This window comes from Euprymna scolopes, chromosome 30 (assembly GCF_053919585.1).
Source record: "Euprymna scolopes isolate OS-2025 chromosome 30, ASM5391958v1, whole genome shotgun sequence".
NCBI classification, from domain to species: Eukaryota; Metazoa; Mollusca; class Cephalopoda; order Sepiida; family Sepiolidae; genus Euprymna; species Euprymna scolopes.
The window spans coordinates 29,842,572-29,865,334 of record NC_136511.1 but is presented as its reverse complement, the minus strand read 5'-3'; the positions used below and the strand labels follow the sequence as shown (position 1 = coordinate 29,865,334).

Genomic DNA, 22,763 nt, shown 5'->3' with positions numbered 1-22,763 from the left:
CAGACACAGTGACTTGACTTGTGCCATTCATCCGGAGTTGGTTGAGCCGGTTCCAGTTCAGTTGACCGCATCATGCGTTAATGTTGGTCACTCTTGAGATCAGCTGCAGAGTTGGTGACATGATCCAGCCATTCACGATTATAGCATCAGAAACCAAAAACACGAGATTAATAATCACAAAGTCTAGAAGGAATGGGTGACGGGCGCAAAATAAGGGTTAAGCTATTCAAAAGATTGTGTGATAACATTTCTAGTCTTCCAGATCAAACGGTGATCAGAGACTGGTGTGCAACTGCATGTTACATCCTTTGACAATCAATAATCTCACTGGTCCTGGATATGAACTAAAACTATATCCGATGGTGAAGCCTCACCTTGCGGGCCTTGGGGAGTGTGGAGCCACCTTTTAATTGCCATTGCTCCCAGGTCCACTCTGACCCGGAGTGGTAGTACCTGTTAGGGTCCAAACTATGGGTTACATAGAATCTGACCTAAAAAAAAAATATACTCCATTAAAAATCGTTCCTCAAAATAACTAGATTCGGCATTAAATAACCTGAAAAAGGTTGATATGCTGTAAAACAAAAACAACCAACCAACAATCTGGCCGCTGTTGTGTGTACTGTCGTTTTCTTCTCTTCTTGTTCAGGCTGTGTTGTCGTTTCTCACATGCTGATAACTACCGAGGAGGCAAACATGAGTTCGCAAGTACAAAAAAAGTAAAAAAACACAAGACATTTTGTTTATATCAATTGTACTTTGTGTATGTGTGCCAATATCGACCTTCTAAATGCTATTGTCCACATCTTAGTTTTCTGTCGAGGCCGTGTTCATCAGTTGATATCAGCCTATCTTGATCTGTTCCGAGCCACAACCTGTGTTCAACTGTCCTAGACTGGAAACTGTTCTCGATTGCCGCAAAATCCAAACTGTTCATATGTTGCAAAATTCACTGCCACCCCTAAAACTGTAACTAACTCTAAATATATCGACCTCTATGTCTGCGTTTTCTTCCCAATTATTGCCACACCTTGATTAACAATCCTATTTCAGATGGCCTTTGTGTACCTTATTAAACCTCCTCCTCCCCATTATCTTTCTACTAATTTCACTTGTATTTTTCTTCTGCTGATTAACCATTTCCTATTTTTGTTATAGTTTTTATTTATTTATTTTTTTATTTTTTTTTATTTTTAAAATCACTTAAAATAAATCTTTTGAAATGTATTTTAGCAAATGTTTTCTCTCTATTGTTTGAAATCGACTGATTGACTTTAAAAAAAACTTAAAAGATTTTTTTTTCCTTTTTTACTTATGTTTTAGTCTAGGGAAAGCGGCCAAAGTAAATACGCCAAGAAATAAAAACGATCATTATTCAAAAACACAAGGAGAACCGCCATTCCGGTTAGTACTTTATTTATATGCTCTTATAAAAAAAAAAAAAAATGAAACCACTTCACGAATGATGTGTGTGTTTCTCTGGCAGATGAGTAATTCCAATAATTATCATTATTAAATTATTTTAGTTATTTTTTTAAAACTATTAAATATTAATTAAATATATTTTGTTAAACTATTGATTAAATATTTTTTGAAATCAATCATGCAATGTTGTAAACTAAAAACAAATTTTCAAAAATCTTATTTCAAGATTCATTAAAATTCACTTTCTTTTCTCCTTTGCTGCACACAAGACTGACACTACATAGCCAGTTTCCCCCTCTCTGCATTTGTCAAATAATCAGCACTCTTCTTTATTGACCTACTTGTTGATTTGGTACCTACTGTAACACATACCAGCTTGTAAAACAGATGATAATAGCTCCCAGGTTATTATTGATCATTTTAAGAATTAACAAAAGTAAAAAAAAACACTCAAAAAACTTGAAATGATTATATGATCTAAAAAGGAAAAAAATGTGAACAAAAATGAAAGTAAAGCGTTCTGAGAAACATCTGCTAATATATCAATAAATTTATATTCAATGTAATAAATACCCAGGTAATGCCAGGTAACCTCTACTAAAGTAATAATATATATTATTTTAATAGATACATTGAGAGCATTGCCAAGGCTGAGGCAAGGAAGGTTGGTTCCCTCTACTGTGCTAGAAAACTACTTACGCCTGACAGTATCCTATACCTCTATAAGGCCACCATTCTCCCATATATGGAGTACTGTTGTCACATCTGGGCTGGTGCATATGCTGCTTGTCTCTCGCTCCTGGACAGGGTTCAAAAGAGTCGCCAACCTGATAGGTCCTGAACTGTCATCTAGGCTTCAGCCTCTGTCCCATCGAGGAGATGTTGCATCCCTCTGCCTGTTCTACAAATACTTTAATGGTGAATGCTCTGACGAACTGCAAACACTTGTACCTCCCCGACGTAACTACCCCCGACAAACCCGACAAGCTACTAAGTCTCATCCCTTTACAGTAGAGATCCCAAGGTGCAAGAAAGCCTTTTACTCCAATAGTTTCTTCCCCAGAACTGCGGGTCTTTGGAACTCCCTTCCGGGATTCTGCTTTCCCAACTGCACTGATATGCAGAAGTTCAAGTGTAATGTTAACAAACAGCTTTCTACTCATCTCCCTTCATAATGACCCTGCTAATTAAGTTCCTGATAGTAGCCCCCTGCTTCAAAGTGGCACTGTGCCTTGTTGGGGGTGAAAATTGAATAAAAAAAAAATATACGTATTATTTGTTTTACACAAGCATTAATATGTCGCTACTCATGAATGTGTAGCGACATATTAATGCTTGTGTAAATCTAATAAAAAGTATGTCTTGCCCTTCTTCGGTATTGAACACTCTTGTATGAACCTCGTTAAAATTTCATTGGTTGCTTTACCTCTGGAAAATATTAACCTGGAATTACTAATATATACTACGACCCAACTAGTTTCAAGTGTGAAAGCAGATAAATATAATGAAGCTCCTTTCAATTTCTAATTGTGATATCTCGTTAATTTTTGGTTTTGTTTTCATGAAATTTTGGTGTAAACAAAATTTGACTTCATCTAATTTGGACTACTGTTTTCATCCTAAGTGATATTCTCATAATGTCTTTCCCGATGTAACCTCCGACATTTTCGGGTGTATCTTGTCAAATTTGCACAGAATTTCTAATGGAACCCTTTATTTAATCTATGGAGGTAGCATTTTCTCATTCTGTCAGCCATGACCAGGTTGAAATCTTAAGTAATTCCAATTATATTCTGCATATTGAAATTCCATGCAGATTCTCAAATGTAGTAGAAAGATTCCATGTTCAATAAGATACACCTGAAGAAGGTCGGCAGTTACATTGGTCGAAACATTGTGAAAATAACATTCAAGATGAAAACAGTAGTTCAAATAATACAAATTCTCAATCCTCATCTCAAAAATTCAAAAACATAAAATTTACCTTATGCTTTATAAATGTACAGTTCTTTCTTTTGTGTCAAGTTTTTTTTTTTTAAGTCCAGTTGCTACTTTTGTTTATTTGCAATTTATTTTTTATGTGGGGGAAAAAATGTCAGTGTTTTCCAAATTTTGTGTGCACACTAATGTTTTTTTTTTTTTTTTTTTTTTACAAGGAGGTCACCACTTATCGAGGCCCGGAAGCCACTCAGGGATAAGGGTTATTGCATGTACAGTACGTTGTACATTAGTGTTGAGATTTCATAAAGTGTCTACTTAAGGGGGCGGTTCATCAGGAATTTGTTTAAGTTGGATTGTAAGACATCCAAGTTGTAGTCAGGTGGGAAACAGGCAGATGGAACAGAGTTCCACTGGCGTGCTGTTCTAAGAAAGAAGCTGTGTTCATGGAATCTACGTTTTGATTTAGGCACAGATAGAGAGTGGGGAAAATTTTTGACAGTGGCTTCAGCTAGACGGGTGTTTTTCGTAAAAGATTGGCGAGGGGGGACTAGAAATTTGAGCTCAGACGAGCACTTGCCATGGAAATAACGGTAAAACAAGGACAGGCTCACAACGTTTGTATGAATATAACGATATTCAAAATAGTCTTAAAGAAAAATAACCATTCATCAATACAGTGGGTTTAAGGTTTTTCAACAAAAAAAAAAAGAATCCAAGTTGAAAAATTCAATGAATGAAATATTTGAAATTTTTATTTTATCAAGTTGTATTTGTCTGTTTTAGATGGTCGAAATTTCAGTCTTTTTTTTTTTTTGAGGGAGTGATGGTATTTTGTTCAATATTTAAGTTGGTTTGATTTAATAATTATTGCTTCCATTATAATTAATTTTCATTTACCACAAAATATTTGTACGAATTTTTCACTAGTTTGCTGTCTGCATTATTAGTTGTTAACTGTGATAAAGATCTGGCTAGAGAGGAGTTAGTTTGGATATCAACTTGTAAACGTCATTCAACACATGCCAGCATGTAAAACCAACATTAAATCGAATTTGGCGATGCTATGATTGAAGTGGTTGACAAAAGAGGGGAGATGGGAGCAAATTAGAAAGTAATTTGTTGACTTGAATTCAAGTTTAATTGCAAAAGACAAGTTCAGTCAAATCTATATATCTATAAAAATGAGAATGTGTGTGTGAGGACACTTTAAACCTATATACTCAAATTTTTTATCTACAGACTTGAACTTTGGTATATATGATATTCAGACATGTGGGGAAACTTTTTTATCAGTTTTCATCTGGAAAAAAGGGCTGGTAAGGGCTCAAAATTGAAAAATCGTTACTTGGGTATCATCAAATTTTTATTTGTTTGTCAACTGTTTCACAACTGCGCATACTTGACACGTTCACATTGTTAAGAATAAGTAGGTTTGAAAACACATTTTAAAGATTGTAGCAAGCTGGTCTCATGGTTATCGTACTTGGCTCAGTGTTTTTAAGTTTTGGTTTTGATCCCAGCTCGAGTACTTTCTTTTTACTTACAAAAAGAAAAAAAATAATACTTGCATGCGCATGTCTCTGTTTCTTTCCGTTTTTTTACTTCATTCTTTGAAAGGAATTTAACGTTATGTTTAATACTAGGCAACGCTAGGTACATTTTCTAATATTGTATAATTTACGACCCATAGTATAGTTTTTAAATATCTAAATATTCCTGCAAACCATTGTTAGAATTTTGCAAATATTTTAGAAATCGTTGTCATAATAGGCAGATTCCTTTCTTTCTCATCACTCTTATTTACATCATTCCATTTATCTAGCCAATTTCACAATTTCTATCTACGTTAATCGCCTCTTTATCCTATCATCTAACACGTTCATGTACAGATACAAGTGTACACATGACAAATAAGTTAAATGCCTCAATATTATTATTAGACTTCATTTATTCTTCTAAACTAAAGTTAAACACTATTCCTCCAAAGAAGCAAAATGTTTTGCGAAAATTTTTTGCATATCCAAAAAGTCACTGAAAGGTTTTGAACTTAAATAGATTCTTTATTTTTAAGTAACTTTAGGACATCCCGTACTTGAAAATTTTAAATTTGTTTTCAAAATGTCTGTATGTTTTGTTTGTTTTATAGGGAAACTCCTGTCCAAACTCCTGAACAACCTGTACAGATAATCCGAGAAGTAATTGAACCTCAATCATTAAAAGATGTAAGTTTTTTTTTTTTACTGATAAATGGACATCCTATGGGTCAGTTGTGTAAAATATGCTTAATATATTTCTTTAACTTTATGCAGCTGTTGTGTCTATCGTAAAGGTGTACACGGCCGTCGTGTCTAGCGTAAGTGTGTATGCTGCCGTCATGTCTGGCGTAAGTGTGTATGCTGCCGTCATGTCTGGCGTAAGTGTGTATGCTGCCGTCATGTCTGGCGTAAGTGTGTATGCTGCCGTCATGTCTGGCGTAAGGGTGTATGCTGGCGTAAGGGTGTATGCTGCCGTCTTGTCTGGCGTAAGGGTGTATGCTGCCATCTTGTCTGGCGTAAGGGTGTATGCTGCCGTCGTGTCTGGCGTAAGGGTGTATGCTGCCGTCATGTCATTGCCTTTCGATGGCTGATTATATTAAGTATCGTACTTAAATAAAGTTTTCATGTCCTCTAAATAAATTAGCATAATTTCTTCTTTTTTTTTTTTTTTACCGAGTTTGTCTTTACTATAGCATTGACTAAGGGTGTATGCTGCCATCAAGTCTAGCGTAAGGGTGTACGCTGCCGTCATGTCTGGCGTAAGAGTGTACGCTGTCGTCATGTCTGGCGTAAGGGTGTATGCTGCCGTCATGTCTGGCGTAAGTGTGTATGCTGCCTTCATGTCTGGCGTAAGGGTGTACGCTGGCGTAAGGGTGTATGCTGCTGGTGTAAGGGTGTATGCTGCCGTCATGTCTGGCGTAAGGGTGTATGCTGCCGTCATGTCTGGTATAAGGGTGTATGCTGCTGTCATGTCTGGCGTAAGTGTGTATGCTGCCGTCGTGTCTGGCGTAAGGGTGTACGCTGCCGTCGTGTCTGGTGTAAGGGTGTACGCTGCCGTTGTGTCTGGCGTAAGTGTGTACGCTGCCGTTGTGTCTGGCGTAAGTGTGTACGCTGCCGTTGTGTCTGGCGTAAGTGTGTACGCTGCCGTTGTGTCTGGCGTAAGGGTGTACGCTGCCGTTGTGTCTGGCGTAAGGGTGTACGCTGCCGTTGTGTCTGGCGTAAGGGTGTACGCTGCCGTTGTGTCTGGCGTAAGGGTGTACGCTGCCGTTGTGTCTGGCGTAAGGGTGTACGCTGCCGTTGTGTCTGGCGTAAGTGTGTACGCTGCCGTTGTGTCTGGCGTAAGGGTGTACGCTGCCGTTGTGTCTGGCGTAAGGGTGTACGCGGTTGTCGTGTCTGGTGTAAGGGTGTATGCTACCGTCGTGTCTAGCGTAAGGGTTTACTAATAAACAATAATTTTTCCAATAAAATCGTCGATAAGCACATAAATCTCTACTTAAACTCACTCCACAATAAAGGCATAAACCCTAACCCTAATGACACCATCAAAGTATACTATAAAAGCTAATGACATATTAACTACAAAACAGACGAAAAAATAATAAACCTAATTAAGACACACCAGACCCACCTATCAAAACAAAAAGATTAAACTAATAATATATTATACTAAATTTAAACCCTCCAATCTAATAATTAAAAACAATAATACTAACATCACACTAAACCAAACTAATGTAGTGTATGAATTTATTTGCCCCTTCAAAGAATGTCTCCAAACCCATTCTAAAAACTCATACAATGCACACATAGGCCACAGCAAAAGAACACTCTCCCAATGATTGACCTACCATTAAACAGACAATAGCGCCATAAAACAATACCTAACATTCCATGATAAAAACCTATAGTCGTCCGACATTAGAAATATCTTTACTAATAATACTATAATTCGATACCTTAACAATTGCACATGAAGACTAAATTTACTAGAAGCCATACTAATTAATAAACTACAGCCTCTTATTAGCCAGATCTCATTTAATATTGAGACAAATATACTAACTGTATTCAATAACTAACAATAAATGAACTAAATAAATAAAATATAAAATAAGAAAATAAAAATTGAAATTAAAAATAATTCACCCCGACCCATTTTGAATCTACCTTTATAACCAATAATAAAAAAAAAATATAACTAACAGGAAGAAAGGAAAGTTCTTCATAGTTATGATAAGTTTTTATTTGCGAATGCCTTATTGAATTTTTTTGCTCGTTTTGATTGTGTATATTTAATTTTCTGTTTTTGTTTGTTTAGATCCAAAGCAATTTAAAGTGTCTCTGCTCTCAGTTGGCCCAATATGAATTAATGTCACAGCAATTGCACGAGCAACTGTTGCAACAACAGCTGAAGCAACAAACTGCCATGCAACAAGCGGCCAAACTTAATGTCACTTTGCCCATCTTGGAGCAGCACTTAAAAAGTATGGAGAATAGAATTTCGACCAATTTTGAAAGAGTTATGCACCAACAGTCACAAAGGGAACGTATCCTTTTATTAGCCAAGATGATCAGGGTTATCTGGTATTGCCTGGGAGCATTATAAACAAAATGGTAAAAAGAAAAAGTCTGTAATTTTCTTTAATATTTCTCTCTTTTTCTCCCCCTGTCTCATACTGCTCTTTTTTTCTCTTTACATCTTTCTCTGTTTGCATCTCTCTCTCTCTCACTCACTCACTATCTCTCTCTCGCTTTGCATATTCCTTTGTTTTCACATCCCTCTTTCCATTTGCACATCTCTCTCTCTCACTCTCTCTCTCTGTTTGCCTCTCTCTCACTTTTTTATCTCTCTCTCTCTCTAGCAACTGGTTTAATATATAAAAAAGTGTTAAGGAAGAGGTGTTTGATGTATTTTTTATTGTTTTTGAAACAATTACCAACAAGAACGAAAAAGAAATGAGTTTTTATACTCCTCCCTCTCTTCACATTTTAATATTTCTCGTCTTTCTTTTTGTAAACTCTACAGAGTGCAGAGCTATTGGATAAATATTTTCCATAACAGTTCACTCTTGTTAGGGTTCTTCTATCCCCTTCTTTTTCTAAATTAATTTTGTTTTAATTGGATTTAAAAGTTGCATTTCTTGTCAAAGGGATGTTCTTGTGATCTTTAACGCGATTCTGCAGATCAAAGATATCAAGATATTTTGAACGAAACTCACAGTCGTGAGAAGAAACATGAAGAACTGGTAAATACGTTATGGCAGGCTGTTGATACAACGATAAGAAAAAATTTGGATTTATCAGTGAAAAGTGAAATGAAAAATCATGTACTTCCAGGCAAGTAGCATTTTTTTTTTAATCGTTTTTACAGAATTGGTGATGCATTTATTTGATAAATGGAATATTGTTGCCACATCTTGGCAGAAGCTGCTCAATGCACCCTATCTTGCCTTGATAGAATTCAAAACCGACTTTGAAATCTAGTAGGTGATGCCATTTTTCTCTTCCCTGCAACCTCTTTCCCACAGAAGAGATGTTGCGAAACTGTCTCTGCTTTATCATTATTTTCATGGCAAGTGCTCGTCTGAGCTTCAATCTATGGTTCCCTCTTTGCCAAACATTCACAAAAAAAAAACATTCAACTAGCTACAATCACTATCAACAATTTCCCCCAGTATATAACTGTACCTAAATCTAAACGCAGATTCCATGAACAAAGCATGTTTGCTAGAATTGCCCACCTGTAGAATATGGTTCCACTGGCTTGCTACCTGACCGATTACAATATCTTAGCTTTCAAGTCCAATGTAAATAAGTTTTTGTTGAGCTGTCCCCTTTAATAATCCAAATTCTACCTAATTTACATCACGTATCCTATACCTCTATAATGCCACCATTCGCCCATGTATGGAGTATTGTTGTCATATTTGGGCTGCTGCATCTGTTACTAGTCTCTCACTCTTGGACAGGATTCAAAAGAGTTGCCAACTTGATAGGTCCTGAACTGTCATTTAAGCTTCAGCCCCTGTCCCATCGACGAAATGTTGCATCCCTCTGCATGTTCTATAAGTATTTTAATGGTGAATGCTCTGACAAACTACAAGCACTTGTACCCGCTCAACGTAAATACCCTTGGAAAACCTGACAAGCAGCTAAATCCCACCCCTTCACAGTAGAGATCCCTAGATGTAAGAAAGCATTCTCCTCCAGTAGTTTCTTCTCCAGAACTGCTAGACTTTGGAACTCCCTTCCGGGATTCTGCTTTCCCAACTGTACTGACATGCAGAAGTTCAAGTGTAATGTGAACAGACATCTTGCTGCTCATCTCCCGTCTTAATATCCCTGCAACTTATGTCCCCGATAGTAGCCCCCTACTTCAAAGTAGCACTGTGCCTTGTTTGGGGTTAAAATTGAATTAAAAAAAAAAAAGCCAGACCAAATCCTGAACATCAGGTCACACACCCTACTTGAGAAATTAGCCATCCCAAAATTTGACGTGCAAATAAGGACAACCATGTTCCTGGTTTGGACATGTTGAAAGAAGCAGATGCAGAGATCGAAGACTGGATAACGAAAAGAAAGTCAGGTGCCCTAAAAAAATATGGAAAGAAATCAAGCAAGACCATCAATAATGGCAAGTAAACAATCTTCACAATTATCATCATCAGAGATTTAACATAACAGCCATTATAGTTATTTTCATGGCAAGTGCTTGCCAACCTGATAGGTCCTGAACTGTCATCTAAGCTTCTATTCTTTCCATATTTTTTTTAGGGCACCTGACTTTCTTTTCGCTATCCAGTCTTAGATCTCTGCAAGTTCTAATATACCATCTGCTTCTTTCAAATGTCCAAACCAATGGCCAATGACTCTTTATCTGAAAGTACATCTTTTAAATCCTCGGCCTAACGTTCACAGGAAACATGAGTTGGAACAATTACATTGAGAGTATTGCCAGGACCGCTGCAAGGAAGGTGGGTTCTCTCTACCGTGCTAGAAAGCTACTAACGCCTGAAAGTATCCTGTACCACTATAAGGCCATGTACGGAGTATTGTTGTCGTATTTGGGCTGGTGTATCTGCCACTAGTCTCTCGCTCCTAGACAAGGTTCAAAAGAGAGTCTCCAACTTGATAGGTCCTGAACTGTCATCTAAGCTTCAGCCTCTGTCCCATCGACAAGATGTTGCATCTCTCTGCCTGTTCTACAAGTACTTTAACGGTGAATGCTCTGACGAACTGCAAGCACTTGTACCCCCTCGACGTAAATACCCCCAACAAACCCGACAAGCAGTTAAATCCCACCCCTTCACAGTAGTGATCCCTAGATGTAAGAGAGCCTTCTACTCCAGTAGTTTCTCCCCCAGAACCGCTAGACTTTGGAATTCCCTTTCGGGTTCCTGCTTCCCCAACTGTATTGACATGCAGAAATTCAAGTGTAACGTGAACCGACATCTTGCTGCCCAACTCCCTACATAGTACCCTTGATGCTTATGTCCCTGATAGTATAATAAACAAAAAAACAGCCAGTGTTGTACCTCTTATCAAAGAGAACACAGGCGATAAATCTATAAAAAGTGAATGAGTGATTCAAATTGAAATGATCTATCGTCCCAAATAAAACAGATGTGATCCATTCTTTTATTTAATCTCTGTGCTTTTTTTCTCTTTCAGCGATGATGCAGTCGATAGAATCTGTAAAGAATGAATTAACTAGGGAAGTTGCACAGAAATTAACAGCATCGGATGCAATTCTTAAAGACAATCTTACCAAATTAATCAGGAACCGTGTAAGTTATCAAATTTTAATTAATTTAAGCAATACCTCTGAATGTTTATTTGATGTTTTCTTGATTCTCTGTCAAATATCAATCAAAATGATATTGAAACTGTTGGGGATGCACTCTTGGGGATGCACAGCTTTTACAGACAAAAAGCTTGGGACGGAGGTGTTGAGGACGCACTCCTACTGCCTGGAATAATGAACTATTCCATGACGTCACTTTCGAGTATGGCGACCGGTTTACTAAATCAGTCAGAGACGGACATGCAGAGTTTATGGTCATCACCACTATTCCAACAGTGAGCCAAGATATAGCTCAGTTACCTCTTTTATGTATTTTCGTTAATACATATTTATTTAACTTTTATGTATTTTCGTTAATACATATCTATTTAACTTTTATGTATTTTCGTTAATACATATCTATTTAACTGTTACTGTGTCTTTCTTGTCAATTATTTAAATACTAACACCACAACAGGAACCATTGAAATTTTATTTCTGGTGTAAACATTTTTGAAGGTTAAACTTTGGTTTTAAATGCTCTTAAATAAGGAGTCATTCGTAGAGAAAAGAAATCCGATTGCAAGTATTAAACGTGGTTGCATCAATCTAGTCAGAGAAGCTTTGAATTGTAAAGAATTTCAGGTAAAAAAGAAATGGTAGTATTAATCAAGTCAGGATTGGCAAAGCGTAGATTCCTTCTTGCTTCAAGAGGAAAACCTATGACTGAAGAATTCAAAGAAATTCAGCATATTTTATAAAGCAATTCTGGTATCTGATTCCTTTGTTCTTATCAACCCTAGTTATAAATATAATCGTCCAAATCTTTGTGATCATACGCTTATAGTATACCAAAAAATATTGCTACAAGTGTTCTCACTTGTAAGGTTATTTAATGACAGGTGAGGTAGTTTTTTTTTTTCACTTTTTTTCCTGTGAGATGTTTGAATATGAAACTATTTCAGATTATCTTATTGTCAATGAATTTAATTTAGATTTTGAGATTTTAGTAAATTATCTGAATTATAAAAAATAAAGAGAGCTTCTTCATAATTAAAAATACCCCCCTCCCCTCCAAAAACAAAAAAATGATTCTTGTCCAGAATTTCCCTATATTAAAAAACAAAAATAAAATACCCATGATGAAACGAAAATATTTTATTCCAAAAATAATTTGAAAAGATCGAGTAGCTTTATTTATAAGAAAATCAAATTTTATGACGAACAGAAAAGTGGCTACTTTTTCATCCATTTTAAAATCAATTGAACAAAAACAAAGAGAAAACTCAATAATGCAAACTTGTAAGATTTGTGTTGTAATGCCTACAAATTCCTATTAATCGTTTAATAATGATTTACTTGATAAAAAATGAAACTACTTAATTTACATAATTTTTGGAATATAATATTTTTGTTTTGTCATGGATACATACATCATACAGATTGGGGCGCTACAATTAGCTAGCAAGTAGGTTCGCTAAACAAATACGCAAGTTTGCACATTTAAGCTTGAAGAGATGAAAAAGGCTGTGATGAAGGTCATTGACACACTCATACAAGAGGAATTCCACAAGGCCTTTCAAAAATTGTTGGATTTGTGCAACAAGTGCTTTGCAGTCAGAGGAGATTACTTCGAAGGTGACTAGAATTTCATGTCTGTGCTATCAATAAAAATGCTGATACAAAAAAGTCTGGAAACTTAGTGAAGGTTCCTTGTATTTGGGAAGTAAATAGTTTTGAAAAATAAACATTTGACATTAATGAAATTTGAAAATCATAATTGGGTCAAATTGAATGATAATAAGTTGAGAGAATAACAAAAGTTGACCTCATTTGAAAATGCAAGAAATGATGCAATTGGAGTTTGAGAGACAAATATTTTATGATATTAGGTTAATGACCAATCAAGTCAGGAGATTTTTTAAAAATTTCGTTATTTGCTTGGCATTAGCACCATTTTCTTGATTATTCGGGAAACCCAAGAGGATTTTAACAAGGAGAACTTGGTGACGCAACTAGACCGACGTGCATATGTGGAACGGAAATAAAAGCTATATTTAGAGTTTAACAAGTTCTCTTGTGTTAACTGCATGATGCATTGAAATTGGAAAGGCTCTTATTTCCAGCGTCTTCAAGATGAGTGCCGCCATGGAGGAAATTAAGGGTAAAACATAAGGTATGTGAATTGGAGTTATCAGCCTGTTGAAGAAATGTTTATTCAATCTGTTTACTGTGAACTGTTGTTGGTGTTAAAAACTCACTCACACACCTGCATTTTTCATTCATACACAAAACGTTACTTAGATGTTATATGCACCATTATGACAACTACGCATATATCACACGTTTATGTCAGGATACAAAATGCAAAAAATATTTTTTTTAATGTTCATAAAGTTTGAAACAAAATATGAGACTATTGTTGTTTCACTAACAAACAAAATGTTCACAAGTGTTTAAAAAATGTTTTCTTTTCCCTGACAAAGTAATTGTAAGAAAGCCTTAAAGTCATTTAATAAAAAAAAATCTCAGTGAAATTGAAACAAAAGAAAAACTAAATTCATTTGAGGGAATGGTGATTTTGATTGTGTTTCATTTTCCTTTTCTGTTTTGTGCAGCAAACGATTGAAGCCATCGGATCATCTGTGGGATCTTCCATTGAAGTACCAATCCAGACGGCATACCGGGATGCATTTCAGAACATTGTGATCCCAAACTTTGAACGAACATCACAAAATATGTACAACCAAGTGCATGACACTTTCCAAAAGGGAACCAAAGAATGTAAGTAAAACATTTTAAAAAAAAAATTTTTTTAACCAAAGAACGTAAGTAAAACATTTAAAAAAAAATTTTTTTAACCAAAGAATGTAAGTAAAACATTTAAAAAAAATTTTTTTTAACCAAAGAATGTAAGTAAAACATTTAAAAAAAAATTTTTTTAACCAAAGAATGTAAGTAAAACATTTAAAAAAAAATTTTTTAACCAAAGAACGTAAGTAAAACATTTTTGTTTTAATATAAAATTTTTTTCGACCAGATAGATGATCCCTATCCCAACCTGCAAGCATAAGAGATATTTAGGACAATAAAATATGACTAAAAAAGATGAAATTTGATAATTTTTACTGTGATATCAATCCATAAAACGGTTGGAATTCTACTAATTAGTCAACAGTAAATAATCGGTAAAGTCTAAAGATTGTATTGAAGAAACAAAATAGCTGCCAGATTTTGAGTTTTATGTAAAAATGAAAACTGAGTGAAACTGAAGCGAAATATGAAACAAAAAAAAAAGTGAAATTGAAACAAAATAAAAACTGGAATTGTTAGCAATGAATAATGAAAAGAAATGTGTGATTATTTACAAAATTTTTTTTTTTTTTAATTTAAGCCTTTCAAAGGTTTCAAAAAATTTATTTTGAAAATGTAATTTTGAGTGGAAAATTATGGGAAGCATTTCGAAATTGTTAACCAGCTTCATGTTAAATTGGAATATTATTATTTCTTCAGTCCGTATGAACTCATTGTCATAAACATCATTTACAAAATTTGTTTGGCAGATTCTAAAAGTCATTGGTTGTTGCTTTCTGTGTAGTATTTAAGTCAAAAGTACATGTGCTGGTTTTGTATTTTGTTCCAGTTTTACTCGGTTTCCATTTTTATATAAACCTCTAAATCAGGCAGCCATCTTGTTTTTTGACGTGATCTTTAGACTTTACTAAAGACAAATATTCACTGTAGTGATATTCTTCAGCCTGGCTAGATGAGTGGTTCAGTGAGATGAAAGCTTTACTGCTTTGACAGTTAGTCTCTACTTTCAATGCTATCAGCACTAGTCATAAAGTTTTAATACACTGATATACACACACATATATCATGGACTCTCCTGTGGATTTCAACGTATGAGGTTCTTACAACTTCGTCTGTTTAATTTTATGTTTGAGTCGCAGATGACATTTCAGTCCAACCAATGATCTACAAAGAAGTCCACAAATTGTACAAGAGTGTGGATTGTTGGAATATGTTGCTGGGATAGTCGGATATATATATTAGTGGCCTGGCAAAGCCACAGGGGAGGCAACCGAAGTAGCAAAACTGAAACTGGCCTGCATGACACTATACAGCCTTTGAGATTTGAAAACAAAATCACTCGACCGCTGGTCGAGTGTGAGGGAAAATTTACTCTCCCCAAAATATTTTTACTCATTCGACTTTGTCTTTGTTTGAGTCAATAATAGTAAATAATTTTACAACAATTCCAGAAATTACCGTGTGTATAATCTAACAAGAAAATATTTGTTTAACTCTTGTAAATCAACTATTTTATTACTACAAACATTTCAGTAAATATTCAACAAAACGTTAAAATACAACACCAGTTTCTTTATATAGCATCATTCATATTATTGTTCCATAGAAATAAGAATCATCTCTTCGGATGCTGATAAGTAGTATCAAAATGTCAATTGAAATATAGATAATTCAAGACTGTGTTTATTGGTACCGTTAGAAAACGAATATATCTAACTTTATACACAAAGAAAACATAATGTAAAATCACACCCTTGAAATAAATATATTTTAAAATGCAAAACAAATATTAGAGATTAATTTTTTTCATTGAAACATTTCAATATGAAGTCTCTAATTGAAAAATATTCTGAAACACACAATCATCCCAGCAGCTCAAAAGAATCAGAAATAGTTACTTACAATAATTACTGAACAAAACTCGAAGCGAGATCATAATAAAAATGGACATTTAGCATCATATAGCATTGAACATTTCAGCGAAATGTATATAGATTAACCTAGTAATTAAATAGCTTTGTTAATGAAACAATAAAGGTTTTTTATACATTTATTCTATATTTTTATTTTTTAAAAGGCAAGTCGAAATATATGATGTATAACATGTTACTAATAATCAGCAGTCTGGATATTTTTATGTGTTTACATTTTTATAATTCATGTCCAGATTTGTTTATATCCTGATACATTTCTAACGTCCCTGGAATAAACAATGTTTGTTTACAAAGAAACAAAACTGAAACGAAAACTTTGGATGAATGAGTAAAATCGTGAAATTGAGAAAAATATGATTACTTACTTGTTGTATAATTTCATTTTCTGTGCGTGTTTGACGGAACAATGTTTTTTTCCTCTTTCAAATGTTCGTCTTTACTTTTGTAAGCATGAAGTGCATGTAGTTGTAGTGTTGAAGAATTTTTTTCCAAATGAATTTCAAAATCGGAGAGCTAAATGAAGGCGCCATTTTGACTACACGCTGAATGTGTAAATTTTACCTCTTGTTGACCTTTAGCATGACCACTCTTTTTTTTCAATACAATATGCCAACGGTCTCACAGCTAGAGATGAAAGAATTCACAAATGATGAGACATAGGTCATTCTAAGTCACCGCATATTTGAGGGTCGTAAAATAAATAAGTTTTTCCAGTTTCTTAAATTTCGTGTAAAGTCTCAAAGGCTGACTATATATATATATATATATATATATATATATATATATATATATATACAAATGTTGTTTTTTTTGTTTTTTTTTACACAGTGATCACCACTTATCAAGGCCCGGAAGCCACTCAGGGATAAGGGTTATTGCAAGTACATTACGTTAGGCAATGTAGGCAAATTGTGGCATATTTTATTGGTTTGAAAATATAGGTTCTTTTTTACCAATTTTCATAAAATTTTAACCATAGAATATTATTATAATCTTAAAAAAACCTGCAAATTTTCTTGTAATTTCGTCCCATAGAACCAAGATATAAGCATTTCAATATTCAATTTGGCTACAGTATAGATATATCCATAGATTTACCACCTTTTTTTTATTTTTATAAGTTCCAAATGTCAGCGACTACTCATCAGAATTTACCAAATGAAAGCTTGTTGGAAAAGTCTTGTGTAGTGGGCTGTGTGACATTTGACCTTAAGGTCACACATTAAGAGGATCATCCTTAAGTATTGTGACATTTGCCCTTAAGGTCACACATTAAGAGGATCATCCGGAGCCTATTTTTAGCACTTTTTTCACAGACATAAAATGTTTCCATCATAGTCATTTGATTTTCTAGTTTTGCATATGAATTACAAAATATGATATTTCTCCAAAGCCTCTGGCCTTGATGGAGGAGAGACTAAAACTTGCTCCTATGTTTTCAAATGATCTGAAGTAACAACAAAGGGAGACTTGATTCCAAATATTTCTCATATGTTTTATCTCCCCTGTTTGGTTTTCATACATAAAGTAAGTTTCTCAGTGCATAAGGATTATTTGAGACTGAAGATATTCATCATCGTATTCTATTTCCAAAAGAGGGGAGATATAACATGAGAAATATTTGGAATCAAGCCTTTCCTTTATCTGTTATTTCAGGTCATTTCAAACTATAGCAGCAAGTTTTAGTCTCCCTTCCATCAAGACCAGAGGTTTTGGGGAAATATATATATTCACCTGTCATCCTATTTTTAAAAGATGGAATCGCCCGATTGTTAAAGGCAAGATTCAAGCAATGCATATACTCACACACACACACACACACACATGTATTAATAAAGTTCAAGTATATTAACATGAACTAAATGCTAATATTTTTCTAAAGTGCTCCATGCATGCGTAGGACTTCTAAATAAATAAAATTATATAAACATTGTAAGGAGTCTACATGGATTGTTTAATGTTTCAATATTTCCAGGTCTTGTCAGAATTCCAAATAGATTTCAAAGTCAAAAAATAACTTTAGAATAAAATTTTCCCAGAATTCTATTAAAAAACACCAAGGAAAACTTTATTCTAAAGTTATTTAAAAAAAAATTGTGTATGTATATTTATAATGCGCATTTATAATATCAGAAATTTATTTCCAACAGTATACAATATGTTATATATGAAGCTTTATTTTTTAATGCTTGCACAGATTACATGCGATTATTTAGTCTGTCGACTTAGAAATAAGCAAAGAATATCACAAAGTATGAATCTCATTTTCTTCACTTTCCTTCTGTGTGGATTAAATAATTGCTTAATCATTTTATCCACACAAACTATGACATCAACAAAAGCAAAGAAACAACAAAAAAAAACCCCAGCCAAATACATACGATATTGTATATATTGCTATAAATATTTGAGTGACAGAATGCACTATCACGCATGAAGATGTGTTATTGCACTTTATTTCTGCAAGTCATATACTTGATTTTTATTTATTTTTGCTGTATAATCAAACGTTTTTCTCTGTTCTCTTCAGATCTTCTCCAGCTTCAACAACATTTGGAAGTGAGTCGGCGTCGACAGCTTGAAGTCCGAGACCCTGTAGTCAGCCAACTTCAGTCAATAAATGAAATGTTTAAAACCACGACAGAACACATTCACACGCACCTCATATCGTCACTTCAGAATAAACTAGAATCTGTCGTATCACAAACAATGCAGGGGTAAAATGAAAACTTTATTTTGTTGAATTCTTTTCATCTCCCATCATTTAGTTGTGTTTTGTACTATATGAAACCCTCTCGCATGCTGTATATGTATACATTTGCATCGTGAATAACTAAAGATATTAACAAGATTGTGAATAACTAAGATTGTGAATAATTAAAGATATTATCAAGATTGTGAATAATTAAAGATATTATCAAGATTGTGAATAATTAAAGATATTAACAAGATTGTGAATAATTAAAGATATTAACAAGATTGTGAATAATTAAAGATATTATCAAGATTGTGAATAATTAAAGATATTATCAAGATTGTGAATAATTAAAGATATTATCAAGATTGTGAATAATTAAAGATATTAACAAGATTGTGAATAATTAAAGATATTAACAAGATTGTGAATAATTAAAGATATTAACAAGATTGTGAATAATTAAAGATATTAACAAGATTGTGAATAATTAAAGATATTAACAAGATTGTGAATAATTAAAGATATTAACAAGATTGTGAATAATTAAAGATATTATCACGATTGTGAATAATTAAAGATATTATCACGATTGTGAATAATTAAAGATATTATCACGATTGTTAATAATTAAAGATATTAACAAGATTGTGAATAATTAAAGATATTAACAAGATTGTGAATAATTAAAGATATTAACAAGATTGTGAATAATTAAAGATATTAACAAGATTGTGAATAATTAAAGATATTAACGTTTTGTTTCCAATACATGGCTACAAATTTGGACAATATGCAGGATCAAACAATCCCTTTTTAAGAAGAGACTTTTTTGGTTTGGTAACAGTGCGCACGGCAACCCAGAAGAGTTCATCCCTAAAGTAATAGCTTGGTTAGCGAAAACGCCAGAGAGGCTAGCTGAAGCTGACATTGATAAACGTCTGACCCACAGGTCTATTGTGTTCATCACTGATCTTGGGATTGGCTGTCCATCACTGTCTAAGCCACTACAGACATCTTTGTTCATCTGGGATGCTGCATGTTCTACAGGAGGAGCTAGTTCAACCCATCCTGGATGAACGACGCAAAAATAAAGTCATGTGCGTTTCCTCAGCAATTGTTGACTTTAACGTCATATGCACCATGCTTTTCTTCTCTTTCAACTTTTATTCACTTTCTAGTTTTCATTCTGGTTGTCATTATTGTTCACATTAGCGACTCTTGGTTCAAAAGTACAAAAACTACACAATGCAAGAGAAACAAAAGAAAACTCCAACAGATTCTGTAGATACGAGTTGTATTCTGCGCATGTGTAGACGTTAATGGTTTCATGATGGTATCCATCATGAAACCATTAACGTCTATATCTTAGTCATTTGTTGAAACTGCTCTTCAGATTTGCTCTGAGCCACCAACTGTTCTCAACTCTAGAATGTCTGTAAATATCATTCCCACTTCCCAACTGTCTTTATGTGTCTCGGTGAATCACCTCCTCCTATTGTCTTTCTCCTAATCTCACTTATACTTTTGTTGTACTAATTAACTATGTCGTCTTTTTTATTTTATTAACTTCTGAACACTTGGGAGGGGGCATCCATAGTATCACAGTAAAATCATTTAGTAAAATCATTTACTAAAAGGGTTGATATGCTATAAAACCAAAGCAGCAATAGAAACACCCATAAAGTCTAACACTTCCTCATGGTAAAAGGAGCGGTCACAACTTGATAATGTCAGAGCTATGCTATCTGAAACTCTGGTTCCTGGCAGAGCCATCTATAGCAGACAAATTTGGCACTTATTTGGGTACTTACATAGAATACGGACCTCACTATTTAGATATGATTTTTAAATTGTTAGGTGAAAGTACAGAATAGTTTAAAAAATAAAAACAGAAGCCAGGGGATGTGGGCTGCTGGTTATCTCTTACTCTGTGTATGTGGTAAAGGAAAATTTTCTGTTTTTTCTGCCTCAACTGTGTGTCAACTTTTTGTTTCTCTGCATAACAGAATTTCCTTGAGTTTTATTCAACATCCACTGTTTTGTACTGTCAAAACTAATGAAGAGTTAGCTCCCTTACCATTTATCCATGGCTAACATCTGGGTGTTCAGTTTCTCTTCTCTTTAGAGTATTAAAAAAAAAAAATTAATGTTTTTAATATTTTATATCCATCGCTGCTGTATTACATGGAGAAGATCCAGGAAGTTGCTGCCTATGTAACGTGACCATTACAGTTCAAAACTCTTTTAAACCCTGATGCTCTTTGGCACCGTCGAAAAGGAACAAACAAAAATAAATAAATCTGGCTGTTTTTTTTCTTTTTTACCACAAGTCATTTTTTACTGTTTGTCTTTCTCCTCGTCTCACCACCAGCTTAAAAAGTCTCTCTCTGCGGGGCAACATGTCCATCTCTCCTGGCCTGCGTTTTTCTTTATACTCCACTACATACCGGCCATAGACAGCCATTTCTTGTCTTTGACTTTATGCATCCATTTTTTCAACCGCATTCTTTCTTCTGCTGACCACATGATGTCCTTTTTTCTTTTCTCTTGTCGCGCCAGGTTGCATACACTTCCTAATTTGCATATGCACATTTTTTTCGGCTGCTGCTGCTAATATTCTTGCAAGCCAGCTATCCTACAGCTGCTGCTGATATTTTCCGCACACGCTCACACGCGCTCTGTTACAACTATTCTTATATCGAGACTTATTTCCTTCCAGATTTTGGGCAAAACTTTTACAGCCTGTGTTTGCAGTATCATTTTGCATGGTAGTGAGATATGGACTTTAAATACTTCTGATCTCCAATCGCTTTAGCATGACGGTCATGCCATGGTCAGATGGATATGCAGAGAAAAAGATTTCAATTGTTCTTCATCAGAAACTTGATATTGAACTAATCTTGAATACTATATGCGATTTGCATTTTAAGCGGTTTGGCCATGTACAGCATGTTACCTCTTGCATCAACTCCATAACATGCCTGGATACCCTAAGCATTAGAGAGACTGTAGATACTGGAAGATTGGCTTGAATGCATATGAGTGATGGGATGATTCCAATACAATTACTGATTCAGATTCTTTTTAAATCTCTAAATATATATACATATATATATATATATATATATATCTATAGTTTTTTTTTTTTTTAAATTTTCGGATTAACTTAAAAAACCCATTTCCTACGTGCATGTATTTTGCAAACACAAAACTATTCCTGTGAGGAGAGTGATGTACAGTTTACGTTTTAAAATCAATATTTTCTTTTAATCATTAGTACCAACAAAGTAAACTTGTTTTAAACGAAAAAACAAATCGTTTTTTTGTCATCAGTAAATAGCTACACATTTTTCTGATTCCAATACCCCAAAAGGTTCTGATTTTTCTAATTAATCATCCCTTATCACATGTTTTTCTTGGACTTGTGAACTAAACTTACTACCTCACTGATCTAGAGTTACTAACCCAAGAACTTTCATTCTTTTGATGTGACCAAACTATCAAAGTCTACTGTTCTTTATGCATCTCTTTATACTGTTCAAATTTAATCTTCCTCTGAGGTCATCAGATCTAATCTTTAAAAATCCTATTATACATCCATTGTATCATTCTCGTATCATTTCTATCCATGCAACACTTATTGACCAGATTTCACTTCAATCATCACATTGTATTCTTGTACTTGACAGACTTTTTCCTTGGTCGACAGTGATAATGTTTTGCTGTTTAGTGATAGCAGAAATTTTGTGAACTTAGAAGACTAAAGATATTTGATCTATACTGCCTCTGCTGAATTCTACAAGTCCGCTGACACCATATAGTATCCACTACTTAAATCTGGACCCGATGCAGGATCATCCCCACCTCCCTCCCCCATCCTATCTTCTTTAAAAAGGAGACTTTGCTGGTGTTCGGCCACAACACAAGAGAATTCATTGATGCAGCTATAGTTCCAGAATCACTCCAAGGTTGTCAAAGACGCCTGGGAGGCCAACTGAAAACATTACGCACCATCAAAGCTGTTGTCGAACCTAGCTTCTGTTCAGTGTTTACTGCTGGTCTCTGGACTAGCTGTCCATCACTATCGATCCATGCATGGAGTATTGTTGCCACATCTGGGCCTGTGCATCTGC

At 34.5% G+C, this 22,763-nt stretch overlaps 1 protein-coding gene across 1 annotated transcript in view; it reads left to right on the top strand.

The window, feature by feature from the left end:
- LOC145254725 (enhancer of mRNA-decapping protein 4-like) overlaps positions 1-22,763 on the top strand; it is a 101,364-nt gene that overhangs the window by 74,103 nt on the left and 4,498 nt on the right. Inside the window, exons 19-25 of the mRNA XM_080113453.1 lie at positions 1,324-1,404; positions 5,513-5,588; positions 7,720-7,948; positions 8,586-8,738; positions 11,073-11,188; positions 13,803-13,968; positions 18,463-18,649. Of these exons, the coding sequence (XP_079969579.1) occupies positions 1,324-1,404; positions 5,513-5,588; positions 7,720-7,948; positions 8,586-8,738; positions 11,073-11,188; positions 13,803-13,968; positions 18,463-18,649 (1,008 nt within the window). The remainder of the gene's footprint in view (positions 1-1,323; positions 1,405-5,512; positions 5,589-7,719; positions 7,949-8,585; positions 8,739-11,072; positions 11,189-13,802; positions 13,969-18,462; positions 18,650-22,763) is intronic.